This window comes from Scyliorhinus canicula, chromosome 1 (genome assembly GCF_902713615.1).
Source record: "Scyliorhinus canicula chromosome 1, sScyCan1.1, whole genome shotgun sequence".
NCBI classification, from domain to species: domain Eukaryota; kingdom Metazoa; phylum Chordata; class Chondrichthyes; order Carcharhiniformes; family Scyliorhinidae; genus Scyliorhinus; species Scyliorhinus canicula.
The window spans coordinates 107,473,000-107,490,731 of NC_052146.1; the positions used below are offsets into that span (position 1 = coordinate 107,473,000).

At 46.6% G+C, this 17,732-nt stretch overlaps 1 protein-coding gene across 5 annotated transcripts in view; it reads left to right on the top strand.

The window, feature by feature from the left end:
* The window catches only part of LOC119966005 (parkin coregulated gene protein homolog), a 433,653-nt gene extending 416,224 nt beyond the window's left edge, over positions 1–17,429 (top strand). For 4 of the 5 annotated variants that reach the window (XM_038797122.1, XM_038797139.1, XM_038797150.1 and 1 more), the window contains one exon: positions 16,992–17,429. In XM_038797122.1, the coding sequence (XP_038653050.1) occupies positions 16,992–17,152 (161 nt within the window). In that variant the 3' untranslated portion in view covers positions 17,153–17,429. Of the gene's footprint in view, positions 1–3,338; positions 3,412–16,991 lie in introns of all 5 variants that reach the window. The other variant, XM_038797131.1, reaches the window with a different exon arrangement.
* Positions 17,430–17,732: the final 303 nt, after the last annotated feature.

Sequence of the window (17,732 nt, forward strand, 5' to 3'; positions counted from 1 at the left end):
GAAGGGACAGTGTCCCCAGTTTTACAATGTCAAGGACGATCTGACGGTGGTTGACGGCATCCTCATGAAGCTTGACAGAATTGTGATCCTGCAGAGCATGCGAGCTATGGTGCTCAGCCAAATTCACGAGGGTCACCTGGGGGTCAAGAAATGGCGACGTCGAACTCGGGAGGCAGTCTACTGGCCGGGCATCAGCCAGGACGTTGCCAACACGGTCCTCAATTGCGCTACGTGTCAAAAATTTCAGCCGGCCCAACCTAAAGAAACTCTGCAGCAACATGAGATGGTGACCTCCCCATGGTCCAAAGTCGGTGTTGACCTGTTCCATGCCAAGGGGCGTGACTATGTCCTCCTGGTTGACTACTTTTCCAATTACCTCAAAGTGGTGAAACTGTCCGACCTCACGTCAGCGGTGGTGATCAAGGCATGCAAGGAAACTTTTGCCAGACATGGGATACCACCCACGGTGATGAGTGACAACGGCCCTGTTTTTTCAGCCAGGAGTGGTCTGATTTTGCCCGGCTATACAACTTTCGGCACGTCACATCCAGCCCCCACTACCCACAGTCAAATGGGAAGGCCGAAAAAGGGGTCCACATCGTCAAAAGATTATTATGTAAGGCTGCAGACTCTGGCTCCGATTTCAACCTGGCGCTGTTGGCATACAGAGCAACCCCGCTGTCCACTGGGTTGTCTCCAGCGCAGCTTCTCATGAACCGCACACTGCGAACGACGGTTCCAGCCATCCACATTCCAGATCTCGACAACTTCCCGGTCATACAGAAGATGCGGCAGTCTCGGGCCCAATACAAATCAGCATACGACGCCCATGCCGCAGATCTCCCCGAGCTGGTCCCAGCTGATCGAGTTTGTGTACAGCTGCCTGACGGTGGCTGGTCCGCCACAGCTGTGGTGGTCAAGCAAGTGGCCCCGAGATCGTTCCTCGTTCGCATGGCTGATGGCTCTTTCCTACGACGCAACAGGCGGGCACTGCACAGACTTCCACGCCCACCACCCGACCGTGATGTCCCACATCACACACTGCTTCCTCCGGACGTGCCCTGCCACGAGGCCACTGACCTACCAGCAATCCTGCCGACCTCTGCGCCCGCCGCATTGGCGGCAGTCCCGCCCATCCAAATGCAGGTGGCCCCTAATCCACCCTTGTGGCGTCAACCAGAATTCGTCGCCCGCCACAGAGACTAAACTTATAGACTGAATGTTGCATAACTTTGTTCCCTCATCGTTTTGACATCTGTAAATATCATTTTTTTACTGCTTTATCTGCCCTATATCTACACTAGCGACACCTTCCTATGTATATAAGTTTGCATATTCTGTATATGGTCACATACATTTATATTTATTTATTACCTGAACACAAACTTCACAAAAAAAGGGGGGAGATGTCATAATATACATCCATGTATATGATGGAGTGCAGACAGGCAGTGATTGACACACTGGATGACCAGTGAGCACACAGAACACAGCAGCCAATCACCAGACAGGACACGACCACTATAAAGCCAGAGGGCACCAGTTTTCATGCTCTCTCGGGATCCAGCCTCTGAGACAGTCAGAGCTCGTGAGCAGTAGCCAGTGCAAACACCATGTGGTAGTCAGTTAGTCTAGTCAGGCTAACCTCAGGTCTCCAGTCAAGTCAGCATAGTGTCAACCCACAGTTAAGCATGTAATATAGTTAGATGTTAAATAAAATCGTGTTGCATCTCATCAAGTGTTGGAAGTCTGTCTCTCGCTACACTGCATCAAACACAGTCAACATAGACCCAGCCTACCCAACACATCATTGGGTACACTAAATTTTATTTTTTTTAAATGAATAAGCACAGCTGGTACAGGAATTGAATCGTTCTGCATTACAAGGCAGCAATCGAGCTAAGTGAGCTAAACCAGCCACCAATCACAATAATGTATACTACAGGAGAAACGGGTGCTACCTGGTTCGCAAGTTGACTCTGGTTGAGACGTTGCCATGGAGAAAACAACAGGGAACCGTGGATCTAATCTCCAGGGTAATTCAATAAATGTTTGCCTTACCCTTATAATAAACAAGGATCTGGCATTTGTATAGCATCCTTCATGGCCTGGAAACATTCTGAGGCACTTCACAGGCATTGAGGTACCATTGAAGGGTTGTCTCTGTTGTTATGTAAGGAATGCATTTGCACAAGGCAAGCACCACCCGCATCCCCCCACCGCCCCCCAAAAAATGAGATAAATAATAAAAATAGTAAGGTTATCTGTTTCAGTCATGATGATTGAGGGGTAAATATTGGACAGGACACTGGGGAGAACATCAATTACTATTCGCCTAACAGATGGAACTTTTTAGCAATTTTAAATGATTTTATTTTTCATTTTGGGAAAAAAATTCCTGTTTAAGATAATTCAACCAATATTCAACTGAATTCAAAGGAGAAGATCAGAGTTTGTAGCTTAGAGTTATCTGTGGTTTGAACGTATTGATCTTCATGCTGTATCTCTGACCAGTCAATCACAGAACATCATTCATAGCAATTGAGAATGTGAGAAAAATAGAAATGAGGAAAGAATTGTTGGTCTCTCCAGTTTCCAACAGTTTAAAGGCTGATTTTTCTTTTGACCAAGTATCAAAAAGGGAGAGAGAAGGGACGGCACGGTAGCGCAGTGGTTAGCACTGCCACCTACGGCGCTGAGGACCCGGGTTTGTTCCCGGCCCCGGGTCACTGTCTGTGTGGACTTTGCACATTCCCCCCCGTGTCTGCTTGGGTTTTACCCCCACAACCCAAAGATGTGCAAGGTAGGTGGATTGGCCATGCTAAATTGCCCCTTATTTGGAAAACAATTATTGGGTACTCTAAATTTAAAACACAAAAAAAAAGGAGAGAGAAAACAGGAAATTGCACGCCAGTTATTCTGACATCAGTTATCGTAAAAATGCTGAAATGTGTAGTCAGAAGCTTTTTCCCAGGGTGGAAGAGTCAATTACTAGAAACATAGGTTTAAGGTGCAAGGGGCAAAGTTGAGAGGAGATGTGCGAGTGATGTTTTTTTACACAGAGTGTCGTTGATGCCTAGAAATTGCTGCAAGAGAAGATGGTGGAAGCAGATACGATAGTGACATTTCAGGGGCATCTTGCCAAATACATGAATAGGATGGACAGACACGGAACTTTAGAAGGTTTTCGATTAGACAGGCAGCATGGTTGGCACAGGCTTAGATGGCCGAAGGGCCTGTTCCTGTGCTGTACTTTTCTTTTTTCTTTGTTCTTTTATATATAAACCTGTTTGATAACCAACTTCAATGCCAACCTTAAGTCTGTGTCTCCCAAACAGTTCCAGTCTGCTATTTGAAGGAAAACGCTTGGCAAACAGTCTGAATGAGGGTAAATTGAACGTCGGAAAACATGTAAGAGTCTCTAATCATACTGAGAAGTAGCTCAATTTAAAGAAGTATTTCTTCCACATATTAGGAAGCCAGTTGGGAAAAAACACATCAATATTACTGGATGGTTCATTTGGATAATTTTGGGGGAGGAGGTGAACAGTATGGAGATAGGGAGGGCAATGAGAGAAGCATTGATATTGTCAAATCTGGAGTGCAACTGGGGCAATCATGAAGAGTTTGTGGCGAGAGCTGAGGTGATGGCTGTGGCCTTCCCAGTGCTTAACCAGACGTTTAGAGTTTAGAGTCTGGCTTAGAGTTTTTTGAGGAAGTCTCAACCAGACTGGATAGAGGGAACCTAGGTGTGTTGTATTTGGACTTCCAGAAGGCATTCAACCAGGTACCTCAGAAAAGGTTAAGTCATAAGGTAGGAGCCCATAGTGTTGGAGGTAGTATATTGGCATGGACAGAGAACTGGCTCATGGGCAGGAAACAGTGAGTGGGAATAAAATGTTATTTTTCAGGATGGCGACCTGTAACCAGTGGGGTTCCACAGGGATCAGTGCATTAATGACGTGGGGGAAGAAATCGAATGCACTGAAGCCAAATTTGCAGATGTCACAACAATAAGTGGAAAGAGTTGCAAGAGGGATACAAACAATTTGCAAAGAGATGTTGACAGGTTAAGTGGGCATAATGTTGGCAAATGGAGTATAATGTGGGGAAAAGTGAAGTTGTCCATTTTGGAAGGGCAACAAAGAACAGCATCAACACAAAGGAACTTAGGGATACTTGTGCATGAACCACACAAAACTAGCACACAGGTGCAGCAGGTAATCAGGAAGGGTGATGGGATGTTGGTCCTTATTTCAAGCGGGTTGGAGTTTAAGAGTAGGGAATCTTGCTGCAACTGTACAAGGCATTGGTGAGACCACATCTGGAATACAGTGAGCAGTTTTGGTCCCCTTATTTAAGGAAAGATATAGGGCTGGATTCTCCGCTGGCGGGATTCTCCATTTCACTGGCAGTGCACCCACGGCCGGGGATTTCCCGACGGCATGGGGCTTCCCACAATGGGAAACCCCATTGCCCAGCTGGCGGGACGGAGAATCCCGCTGCCATTGGGAGCGCACCACACCAGAAAACTGGTGCAGCAGGATGGAGAATCCCACTCATTAGGTGTGATTTAACACTCAAAAAACAGAATCCCATTCTGGGCGCATAAAACAGGGTGTTTCTCAGTTGCCTGCAGCACCAAGAACAACCCTGCTATCAAACGGAACTCTGCTTTTTTGGGCCTCGGCAAGGAACACCCACCGAGGCCGCAATTGGTCAGCGCAGGAAGAGATCAGGGTGCCATTTTGAAATGCCACCCCAATCTCTCAACCTCCTTTGGACTCCTCACCACGGCCTCCCGATCCCCTCCCCTCCCTCATACCACCTCTTAGGTGGCCCTCCCGACCCCTCTCCTCACCCATCTCTTAAGGGCAACCCTGATCCCTGGAAAGGGTAGTCTGGCATCTGGGCACCCTGGCACTGCTAGCCTGGTACTCTAGCAGTAATACTGCCAGCCTGGGTCTACTTGGTCTTTTGGTTAAGATCAAGTGTCAGATCAAGCCTGAGGTCAGGTTCCTGTCAGTTTGGATCTTGTGTGTCTCTCTTGTGGTGACCATGAATTGGATTCAATTTGAATTTGAATTGGCTTTTGGAGCAAGCAAAGAGATAGGTTAAGGGTTTGCCCTGTCCTCTCTGCTCATTGGCTTTATAACTCTAAAAAATGAATTAAAAATTTAAAGAAGGAATGGTCTCTTTTTTTAAGATAAATTACAAATATTTGATGGATAGGTTGTTTGACTGCATACCAATTAAAAAATCTAATTCCTGCCCCTGTGAATGCTTGCATCGTTCACAATTGTATCTATTTACCAATTTTGCCACTTTAATGGGGACAAGGAGTAGCTTTGGTTTGACTGGTGCCATTCAGTCAAACCTTTATTTATTCTTTCATGAGGTGCAGCACGGTGGCGCAGTGGGTTAGCACTGCAGCCTCATGGTGCCGAGGGCCTCCCAGGTTCGATCCCGGCTCTGGGTCACTGTCCATGTGGAGTTTGCACATTCTCCCCGTGTTTGCGTGGATTTCGCCCCCACAACCCAAAGATGTGCAGGCTAGGTGGATTGGAAAAAATGAATTGGGTACACTAAATTTATTTTTTTTAAATGTATTCTTGCATGGAATATTGGGCATTGCTAGATAGGCCAGCATTTGTTGCCCATCCCTAATTGCCCTTGTCTTAAGTGACTTTCTCAGCCATTTCAGAGGGCAGTTAAGAGTCAACCAGCGCGACAGGGACGTGGCAGGTAGTGGTAATGTCATTGGATTAGTAATCCAGAGGCCCAGGCTAATACTTTGGGGACAGAGATACAAATCCCACCACGAAAGCTGGTGGAATTCAAATTCAGTTAATAAAATCTGAAACATAAAGCTGGTCACACTAACGGTGACCATGAAACCATCATCGAATGTTGTAAAAACTCTCACCCCAGGTTACCCCGCAATCGAATGTCACCTCAACAGTTTTCTCATAACCATGCTGTAGTTATCATTGAAACATCAGATTGCAATATCTGTCAGTATCTTGTGACTACCATTTTACTGTGAATCTTAGCACCTGGGTACCAAAAGTGTTCTTGAAGGCAATTTCATACTCTAGCAGGGCAGTCAATGGAGACAAATGGGAGATAGTCAGTCACAGTATAAATTGCCCAAGGCTCAGGGGAATCAGCACGGATTCACGGAAGTATGGGTTTATCGATGTTCCACTTGAATAAGGAAACCAGTTGCATGAAAGCAAGCCAGTCTTATGCGTTTCCACTGACTCAGTAGTAAAATGCCCACATCCCACTACATTCAGCTGTAAATGTTACAGTGAGAGATTGTTCTGCAAGCATTCATTATTGGTAAAGTAAGATTCTTTGGATTCTTCAATGGGGTGGTTAGTTTTTGTTAATTCGGGTGAGATGTCTTCAATTTGTTAAATTTTCATTGGGGCAACACAGTGGCGTGCATTGCTGCCTCACGGCGCCAAGGACCTGGGTTCGATCCCGGCTCCGGGTCACTGTCCTTGTGGAGTTGGCACATTCTCCCCGTGCCTGTGTGGGTCTCACCCCCCACAACCCAAAGATCTGCAGGGTAGGTGGATTGGCCAGGTTAAATTACCCTTTAATTGAAAAAAAAGAATTGGGTACTCTAAATTTTTTTTAAAATTTTCATTAAAACGTTAAGATAGAATAAGAACTACATAATTGCAGCAAAATTGTCACAGCACATTGTTGTCATGCCCATGACAGTGACTCAGTGTCCATCTAATATGCCGAGAAATTTCTCAAAAATTCAAAGTGGGTGGGAAATAATTAATCCCAAACAATGATTGAACTCAGGCGCCACACTTGAATTCCACACCGCCCATACTGTATAAAACATTTCTAATTCTGTTTGGGAAGAAGTCAGGATCTTTCCTGCCCCACCCACCCCCCCTTTCTCTCTTCCCCTCCCCCATGCTTCGGGCTGGACGGTTGGCAGGCCTTTCTGACCTGCTGCTGCTTCCTGAGTTCTGCTCCATCTGGGGGCTGCAGCAGCCTCATTCCTGCATGAGCTCACACGGCAGCTCAGGCTGTGCAAACAATGGAGATCTGTGCAGTGACAGATCTCCATTATCAGCTTAAAACAAACCATTACTGTTTCCCGTGGCTGTTTCTATCACAATTCCGTGGCAAATATTTCCATTTCTAAAAGTTTATTTTCAGTGCTGAGTGCACATTGTACATTTCACATTTCTATATTGCCATTGACATTTCAGTCTGAGAGGTTTTTGCTGGAATTTCCTGCGATCAGAGTCAGACACTTTTGTCTCGTTTTTCTTGTTCTTTTCTGACATGGGAAGGATTCATTTGTTGATTTGTGTGGATTAACCAATACAGACACACTGTGCCTTGCCATCCCTAGATGTATTGTTTTGTCTACTTATTCGGCAGAACATATTGCTTGTCATGAGCCCATCTATTAGTTGTCCATATTTTTCGGGGTTTATATGAATCTGTGTGTTTTAAGCATCAGGTGGAGGGAAAGGCAATTATTTTTTACACAAGGAAATTGATGCTTGTGCCTTATTTGGGCCTTAACAGCAGAGTTATGGTGAACTGTGGTGAAAGATTCTGAGAGAATGGAGTGACATTGTGCACAATCTTTTCTGCTCCTGCTTGTCGTTACCAACTTTCATGGATTGCTGGGGCGTCTCCAGGAAACCGATTGGTCTCTACAGCGCTGCTGTTGCCACATTAGAAGTTACAGCGTTGATGTGACTTAATATGATGTGGTCAAATATCACGTGATCAAGCATCACGTGATCAGATGTCACATAACTGGGTGTCAAGTAACTGGACCTCCAGGAATACAAAAAGCCAGAGTTGACAATCCTACTCTGGCTGGTCCCACTCTGCTATGTTTAGAGCTTGTGAACCAGTAAGTGACGTCAGGGATTAAATGTCATTAAAAAGGAGACTAGCTTTCTCCATCCAATCTATTCCTTAATGGTTGTTCTGACTTGGCAAGGTTAACACCTTGTATCAGTGGTGGAATAATCTGTCACAAGTTCTTATTAAGTATCCAGTCTGTCTTCTTAATTGATGTTCTCACTATCCATTTTTGCCCTCCAGCAATGTTGTTGCTGTTGGGACATGTGCAGTCAGCTACACTGTACTGTATTCCCCACATTTCCACTCTCTGCCATTCAACTGCCTGTCTCACACTGAAATGTCCAGGCAGATATTTTCAATTGTTTCTCAGCCTTTTGGCTAAGATCAAGCGTGCAAAGGGACAGCACGGTGGCACAGTGGTTAGCACTGCTGCCTCATGGCACTGAGGTCCCAGGTTCGATCCTGCCTCTGGGTCACTGTGAGCGTGGAGTCTGCACATTCTCCCCGTGTTTGCGTGGCTTTTGCCCCCACAACCCAAAGATGTGCCAGGTAGATGGATTGGCCACGCTAAAATTGCCCCTTAATTGAAAAAAAAGAGTTGGGTATTTTAGTTATAAAAATTTTTTAAAGATCAAGCATGGGATCAGGCGTAAAGCCTGTTCCTCTCAGCTTGAATCTTGTGTGTCTCTCCTGTGGAGTCCATGAATTGGATTGAATCAGAATTGGACTTGCCCCGCCCACTCTGCAGAAGGAATAAGCATTTAAATCTGAGGAAGGAATAGCATTTTTAAAAATATAATTTGTGTCACCAGCACACACCCCTTTGTGGAAGATTGTGCAGAAGATTCACCATCTTAAGATGAGTAGAATACCGTTTGCAATTCCGAGTTTTCCTGCTGGATAGATGTACCACTTAGAATCATGGAAACATAGAATTTGCAGTGCAGAGGGAGGCCATTCGGCCCATGAAGTCTGCACCAGCCCTTGGAAAGAACACTCTACCAAAGCTCATGCCTCCACCCTATCCCCGTTACTCAACCTAACCTTTTGGATACTAAGGGACAATTTAGCAGGGCCAATCCACCTAACCCTGTGGGCAGCACGGTAGCACAAGTGGATAGCACTGTGGTGTCACAGCGCCAGAGTCCCAGGTTCGATTCCCTGCTGGGTCACTATCTGTGCGAAGTCTGCATGTTCTCCCCGTGTCTGCATGGGTTTTTTCTGGGTGCTCCGGTTTCCTCCCATATTCCAAAGACGTGCAGGTTAGGTGGATTGGCCATGATAAATTGCCCTTCATGACCAAAAAGATTAGGAGGGGTTATTGGGTTACAGGGATAGGGTCGAAGTGAGGGCTTAAGTGACTCGGTGCAGACTCGATGGGCTGAATGGCCTCCTTCTGTACTGTATGTTCTATGTTCTAACCTGCACATCTTTGGACGTGATCTAGCATGTGGACTATACAGACCAAAATGTCTTGCAATTGATTCTGAATCTGTTTTGAGATAGATCATCTCAGCTGGGATAACATTTCTGCACTATTGGCTACTGTATGCAAGGTCCATCAAGCATTGTCTTGCCTGATTGATGTCCATTGGCTATATTCGGAAAATCTTTTTGTTGGGTGAGATTAGGTTTGAAATTTGCTGGGATGTTCTCCATAATAAGTAACCTGTCAATATCCGCGACTTGGTTGACAATTGAAGACTCTCCATGGGGACAAGACATGGAAGGTTCAGGAGGCAATCCTGAAACTGTACTCCTGCAAGTATCAGTACCTTCAGGAAAAGATGGGGAAATATTGAAAGAAAAATATCCAGTAATATAAACCCTGCTTCTTTTTTTCATTGCATGTTTTCAATGAACGGGAAGTTATATTTATATTGTGGCAAACACCAAACATCTGTTTCTTGGTTTTAATCTCAAGTTCCTACACTGCACTTGATGATTAAAATAAAATGAGTTTACATGCATTGTTGCAGCTGGTGTCAAATTGAATGCATGTGGTCAGATTCTGTACAGCCAAACATCAATGTGAAACATGAAATAAACTATTACAGAAACCAAACTACAAAATGTTTCATTGACTTTCATCACCGATTTTAACAGAGGTATTTACTTATTACACGATAAAGAGGATGGTCTCTGGTAATTATTTTGGTCTCAGGGAACTTAAAAGTTAACACATTGGTTTTGCCCCTTATGAATAGAATGAAATTCGATTTGTTTTCAGAGATTAAGGATTCTTATTATGTTTTGGGGAATTGCAGTTTCACAGTTGTAATCAGACATAAGCCAGTGTTTAAAAGGTACCACTGAGAACATTAATTTTACACTTGGAGTTCAGCAATCTTGTATGTTTGTCCACAGAAACAAACAAGGTAAAAATTGACTCAGCTCAAGTCAATATTAAGACAAAATACGATGTCAATGTTGTATTTGGTTTACAGTACTGCCCTTTACTAAACTACATTCAATTGAATTAATAATGCTTTTATTACTGTTAATTTTTGAGGCTTTGGATCCTTGTCTCCGTTGTAATTGAAATATAGATTTTTGTCATAACCACAATATAAATTTGTTTGAGGGAAATAGGTTTACAGCTGCAGTACATACACTAAGTTCCACATATTATAATGTCCACTTTGACAGTCAGACTTATGATGCCAAAAGGACATAATCAAACTTAACAGGGTAGAAAAAAATGTCAACTAAATCCACAAATGCTGTAATTAAGAGGAAGATTGGACACAAGTGGCACCATGTTTGTGCAATTGAAAAGCAATTAAAATATTTCTGACAAACACAGTACATAACTTTCATCACTTGCTGCATGGGCAATTAATATTCTCTCCTTTGTGTAATGGTGCGGATGTTAGACAACTAACGTTTTAAAAATAACGATACGTGGAGCATGGCGCTGTGGCTAGCAATAGCACAATGGTCTTTGAGCATGTTCCTTATCACAATTCAACTTGTTCCAAACCCAACAATTAACATGACTTTTTTTTGATTGGGATATGGACATCACTGGGAAGAGCAACATTTATTACCTGCCCTCGAACTGAGTGACTTGCGAGGCCATTTCAGAGGGCAGTTAAGAGTCAGCCTTGCAGCTGCGGGTCTGAAGTCAATGTGTGATCTATTGGACACAGCATTTTGAATGACTGACAGCTGGAAAAGTGGGAGTGAGTGGGTGAGGATACCAAAGTGCAGCAGGCTCATCAAGGCGGCATTACTCCTGAGTGCAGAGGTCTCTTCTTTTGGTGGTGCCTCCACCTCCTCTCAGCCGGGTCCCTCACGATTCTCGTTTTTAAATTAATGTATCCAATTTATCTTCCCAATTAAAGGGCAATTTATCGAGGCCAATCCACCTATTCTGCACAGCTTTGGGTCGTGGGGGTGAGACCCACGCAGACACAGGGAGAAGGTGAAAACTCCACGCGGACAGTAACCCAGGTCCGAGATCGAATCAAGATCCTCACTGCCATGAGTACCCAATTCATTTTTTTTTTTTTTAAATTGAGGGGCAATTTAGCGTGGCCAATTCACCTACTCTGCACATCTTTGGGTTGTGGGGGCGAAACCCACGCAAACACGGGGAGAATGTGCAAACTCCACACGGACAGTGACCCAGAGCCGGGATCGAACCTGGGACCTCGGCGCCGTGAGGCAACAGGGCTAACCCACTGCGCCACCGTGCTGCCCTCTCACTGCCATGAGGTAGCAGTGCTAACCACTGCGCCACGTGCTGCCCTTCCCTCTATTTCTTATGTCTTTGTGTTAACACAGCCTCCGTAAATTGATATGTTGCAAGTGCAAATTTAATTGTATGCAAAAGAACATAAGAAATGGAATAATCAATGAACACCACATAATTAATTTGCACTTTGGAAATGAGCATTTTCAAGCCCTTGCAGTATTGCATTTCACCAGTTCCATCCCTGTATTTAAAAAAAAACTTTGAGTACCCAATTAATTTTTTCCAATTAAGGGGCAATTTAGCGTGGCCAATCCACCTATCCAGCACATCATTGGGTTGTGGGGGCGAAACCCACGCAAACACGGGGAGAATGTGCAAACTCCACACGGACAGTGACACAGAGCCGGGATCGAACCTGGTTCAAAATTAAAGGAGTATTGGAGGGAGGTCTTCAGGGTAATTTCGAAGGTGGTGCATGTGAGACTCGAACCAGGTCCCTTGAAGCCATATTCGGGGTGTCGGATCGACTGGGGTTGGAAGCAGGTGCGGAGGCAGATGTCTTAGCCTTTGCCTCTTTGATCACCCGAAGGCGGGTCCTGGTGGGGTGGAGGTCAGCTTCTTCACCCTGTGCCCTGACGTGACGTGGAGTTTCTAACATTCAAGACAGTGAAGTTCGAGTTGAGGGGAAGGATGGAAGGGTTCTACAATTCATGGGCTTTGTTTATCATGCATTTTCATGAATTGGGTGACATCTAACATTAGGGGGTGTTGGTGGGGGGGGGGGGGGGGGGGGGGGATATTTGGGGTGTATAATTTATTTGTGATTATGTATGGGGTTATGGTGGACTCCTGATTCTTTTTCTTTGATGTTTGTATTTAAAATGTTGGGAGCTGTTTTGGAGTTGGTGGGAGGAAGGGATTGTTGGCCAGGGGATTGCCATTGTATTTGTTACCGTTGATTATTTGTTGGTGGGTGTAAATGTGATGAAAATGTGATAAAGGAAAATAAAAATATATTTTTTTAAAACTCAGATCAAGGTAGAAACAAGTCCAAAAGTGCAATGCAAATCAGGTCAAGGGCAAACTCAATTTTAACCTGCCTCCAGCTCAGGTTAACTACTCCAAGTAAACCATAACTGGAAACAAGTAGCTAAACCGACTGGAAAATCAGTGTGAAATGTGTTATGGTTGGTCTCAGGTTGGGTTCTCGTTGGTTCCTGGTTGCTCTGGTTGATACCAGGTTCATGCCGCTTATTCCAGTTAGGATCCGACACAGTTGCAACTGTTTCTATTCTCCTGGGGTCGACCAAAGCAGATACAGTAACTTAATTGCAGAGTGAATGTGAGCCTACTTAAACGTCCAGCTCGTGCGTGACCACCACCTTAAGATCATGCACGTGTGTGCAGGCTTCCCAGGGAGTGTGCACAACAGCTACATCCTGGGGCAGTCAGGCATCCCCGGCCTCTTCGATGACCATCTTCGGATGGCGGGTTGGCTCTTGGGGGTTGACAGCAGTAAGGAGGCTGATGACAGATGCGAACATCAGATACAATGACGCCCATGTGGCCACCTGAACTGTCATTGAGCGGTGCATCTGCTCACAATGTGGCTCCATTGCCAGGTCTGCTCTGGTGGTGCCCTGCAGGACACCACCCGGAGGGTCTCTCACTTTGTGATGGTCTGCTATGTCCTCCACAACCTGGCACAGCAGCGGAGGAGGAGGAACGCGTGGCCACCTCTGAAGAGGAGGACGACGACGAGGAAGCGCCGCACCAGGAGGGGTGGAGGACAATTCCATGGAGAAACTGAAGGACCAGTCGGAGGCTGGAGGACAGGTGACAGCGGCGAATGTCCAGACGGCCAGGGAGGCCCTAATCATCGGCCACTTCACATAGGACGTGGCCTAGTCCATCATCGCAACCGCTCCCTCTCTCCCCTTTCTCCATCTTCCCCATAAGGGCAGCACGGTAGCATTGTGGATAGCACAATCGCTTCACAGCTCCAGGGCCCCAGGTTCGATTCCGGCTTGGGTCACTGTCTGTGCGGAGTCTGCACATCCTCCCCGTCTGCGCGTAGGTTTCCTCCGGGTGCTCTGGTTTCCTCCCACAGTCCAAAGATGTGCAGGTTAGGTGGATTGGCCATGATAAATTGTCCAAAATTGCCCTTAGTGTTGGGTGGGGTTACTGGGTTATGGGGATAGGGTGGAGGTGTTAACCTTGGGTGGGGTGCTCTTTCCAGGAGCCGGTGCAGACTCGATGGGCCGAATGGCCTCCTTCTGCACTGTAAATTCTATGTAATCTCTCTGTGCCCCTCCACCTTTGCTAACATCCCCTATCCCCCTCCCCTTTTCCCACCCTTGCAGAGTCTGTGTTACATCAATTCAGGTTGCTGGGATTGTGTCGGCACTGTCAGTGGGTCACTGCCAAGGGCAGGGCAGTGATGATAACCCGCAGAGAGCTCAGCGCAGGAGCTCCTCAAATTATGCCATGGTCTGACCCCTGCCCGTCTGCTGAGTGCCCGCCCAGACCTGCACGCGATGTGCCGAGGGGTTACGGGTGGTCCAGGACTCCCATGTCTGGGGAGACGAGGGCATGGGTTTGGTGGTCGGTCTGCATCGTGGAGGAAAGTGCCAGAGGCGTCCTACCAGTTGTGGTGAAGGTTTTATATTGTATCTCACATAAGTGTCCACGATTGCCCCATGATCCCAATGGTGCAGCCCCAATTTCCCCATCACCCTCTCACCCTCCTTCACCCCTCCCCCATGCACACTCCACCCACTTACCCCCTACCTACTCCCTCTCCCCCAATGCCCTCTCAGTGATCCTCGATGTGCTTAGCCTATCGTGCTCTCCTGCTGCTTCTAGGTGTTTCCCCAGGATACATATGAGAGATGTCGGCAGCTGCTTACCACGTCCCATGGCCCTCGATGATCCTGGCATGTGTGCCCTCTGGGGGCTGTGGTGTCGGAAGGCCCCAACGCACATGCCGGCGGCACATACACAGCCATGCCACACTGTACCCGGTGCGAACCGTGGGAGGGGCGTCGTCAGAGGGGCGGAACTTGGGGAAGCTGGTGGTCACCGTCGCTACTCCACGGGATAGGTGCGGGTTGATAACCAGCACCCCCTCCTCCCAATCGGTGCCCATATAGCCCTGGCGTTCATCTCAGGATGGAAGGGCGGCTGGATTGAGCCCTGGGTGTCCCAGCATCATCTGGCTGCACCCCAGTGTCTGCACCATGGTGTCGACGGTCTCGTCAATGCTCCTCCGTGATTGGGCCACGCTCTGCAGTGACTCGGCAATGCTCACCTGCGACTGGGACAAGCTCTGCAGCACCTCTGCTATTTCCATCTGAGACCGGGACATGTCCGTAGCATCTCATCAAGGTCCACCTGGTACTGGGTATGTCCCTCAGTGAGTCGGCCAGTCTACCGAAGCCCTCACCGACTGGCAGTCGCCTTGGACGCCTCCACTAATACTGCTGATGTCGTGCACCAGGCTCACCACTGCTGCACTGCTGTTGACCTCAGTGCCACATATTGCCGGCATCTCCTGCATCTGTAGCCTCTGGGACCCTTCCAATATGCTTTGGACCTGTTGGAGTGTCACCGACATCCCCCTCTGAATCTCATGGCCGCATCCTCTCATCTGCATCAGGTAAACCTGTTCCAGAGGCTCAGCATCTGACTGGGACCCAGCAGGGTCCTGGAAGCCAGTAGACCTCTGACTGCTGTATCACCTGGGCCCTCCTGCCTCCACCTGATGTGCATCTGCAACAATGTGGTGCTCACCAATATGTGCCCCAGAAGCCTGACACTTTGGTTGTCCACTGAGGTACGTGTCTCTGTGCTGATAGAAGGTGGGGATGATAGCTGAGGCGCATCTATGGTGGCATCCTTGGAGCCCTCCTTTGAGGTGTTCTCATGGCAGGGTGGCCAGGGCACAGCTTGGTGCTGGGTGGGGGCGGACCCAGGTGCATTCCCATGTGGGGGGAAGGGGTCTGGTGCCAACTCACCCATGCGGCCCAGTGTAGGTCATTGACCTTCTTGCAACACTGCGTGCCGGTCCTCCTGGTCATGCTAGCCAAGCTAACGGCCGCTGCCACTTCCTCTCAGGCGACACTGACTGCCTTGTGGCTTACCCTCCATGACCCATAGTGGAACAGAACATCTCACCTGGCCTCGACTGCCTCTAGGAGCCTCCCCACATCTACATCTCCGAATCGTGGGGCCCGTCGTCTCGGCACCATGTCTGTGAGCTCAATAGGGCAACACGGTAGCACAGTGAATAGCAGAGTTGCTTCACAGCTCCAGGGCCCCAGGTTCAATTCCCAGCTTGGGCCACTGTCTGTGAGGACTCTGCACGTTCTCTCCATGTCTTCGTGGATTTCCTCCGGGTTCCCTGGTTTCCTCCCACAGTCCAAAGATGTGCAGGTTAGGGGGATTGGCCATGATAAATTGCCCTTAGTATCCAAAAAAGATTAGGTGGGATTACTGGGTTACGGGGATTGGGTGGAGGTGTGGGGTGTTCTTTCCAAGGTCGATGCAGACTCGATGGGCCAAATGGCCTCCTTCTGCCCTGTAAATCCTATGTCTATGTCTATGTCTATGCAAGGGCAGTTTAAGTGCTGTTGTACCTTGTTAGCAGGGGGCTGTTGTGCGCAGTCCTGGCGAGCCATGATTTGCAGTGTGAAGCCCGTAGGGCCTCTTTAAGTGGACCAATTAACGTGGGACTGCCAGGTTGAGTGCTGGGAAGTTCGTGACAGTTTCCGCTTGCTACCATATTTAGAAACTTTTTCTTTGAATTGCGCCTTCTTTCTAATCTTCTAACCTTCCACTTACCTTTGCACAAATATATGCTTTTCATTTATGTCTAACAATCTTTTTAATTTTGCTAGTTAACCACAGATAACGGGCTCTCCCGTTGGATTTTATCCTGCTTTGGAATGTATCTACTCTGTGTATTTTGAAATATCCAGAATACACAGAGTAGATACATTCCAAAGCAGGATAAAATCCACTCTATTGATCTGTCCCTGAAGCATATTTTCCATTTCTCTTTAACTAGCTCCATTTTCATGTCTTCATAATTGCCTTTATTTAAGTTTAAAATGCTAGACTTGGACGTGCTCTTCTCTCCCTCAAACTAAATGTAAAATTTAAGCATATTGGGTAGATTCTCAGGCCCCCCTCGGCGCGCCACCGGGAAACCTGCGGGCGGGAGTGCACTGCCAGCAGGTAAAGAGCATCCCAATGCCCGGAGAATGCCGGCCATTATTTCATGTCCCCAAACTTGTTTTACTGCAACCAATTATTCCGGTTGGGTTTTCGCTAAACCCAATGCACAGTATTCTTTGAGCAGGGAATGTAATTAAATATGATACATTCTGATGATCCCTGAACTGATTATCCATTTTTTTTTACTCCCCAGTAAATTCTGGAGATGGAATTGACTACAGTCAGCAAAAGCGAGAAAATGTCGGAGACCTTATAAATGAAACCCTGGAGGTATTTGAGCGCTTTGGAGGGGAAGATTCATTCATCAACATAAAATACATGGTCCCCACGTATGAGTCCTGCATACTAAACTAGAGCACAACAACAGCATGGATGGAAAAGAATACATGATGAAGAATTGAAATGATTCATGGGCACACTCACTTTCTTGTGCTTCCAAATCATCATCTTTCTGAGAATTAGAATTTTATTTGAAACAGAAGATCTGCAGCAGCTAAAAGACAAGATAGAAAATCATTAGAATTGGTTTAACACTGGATTTTTGTTTTCAATGTCAAATTGATTTTATGCGTTATCTTTATAACTGTATCCCACCCTCATATTATCTTGACAATAAATGGCTTTTATTAAATAATTTGTGTGATTTGATGAACAATATGATCATGTACACAAGGAGCAATATCGCCGACAAACATTGAATTTTTTGTATAATAAAAATATTCAATATTCATTTGAGAATTGGTATTCCCCAGCTTTCAGGTGCAAGGTTTAAGAGGTTGATTTCCCCGATGCTGCTGGCCCAGTGGTCTAATGCTGTTAAGTGATCCAATGGTCAAATGATGCACGCATCAAGTCAGTTGTTCCTTCTGGAGGGAGGTTGACATAAACATGACAATGGATTTAACGCCCCCCATAAAAATGATTAAACTCTGTA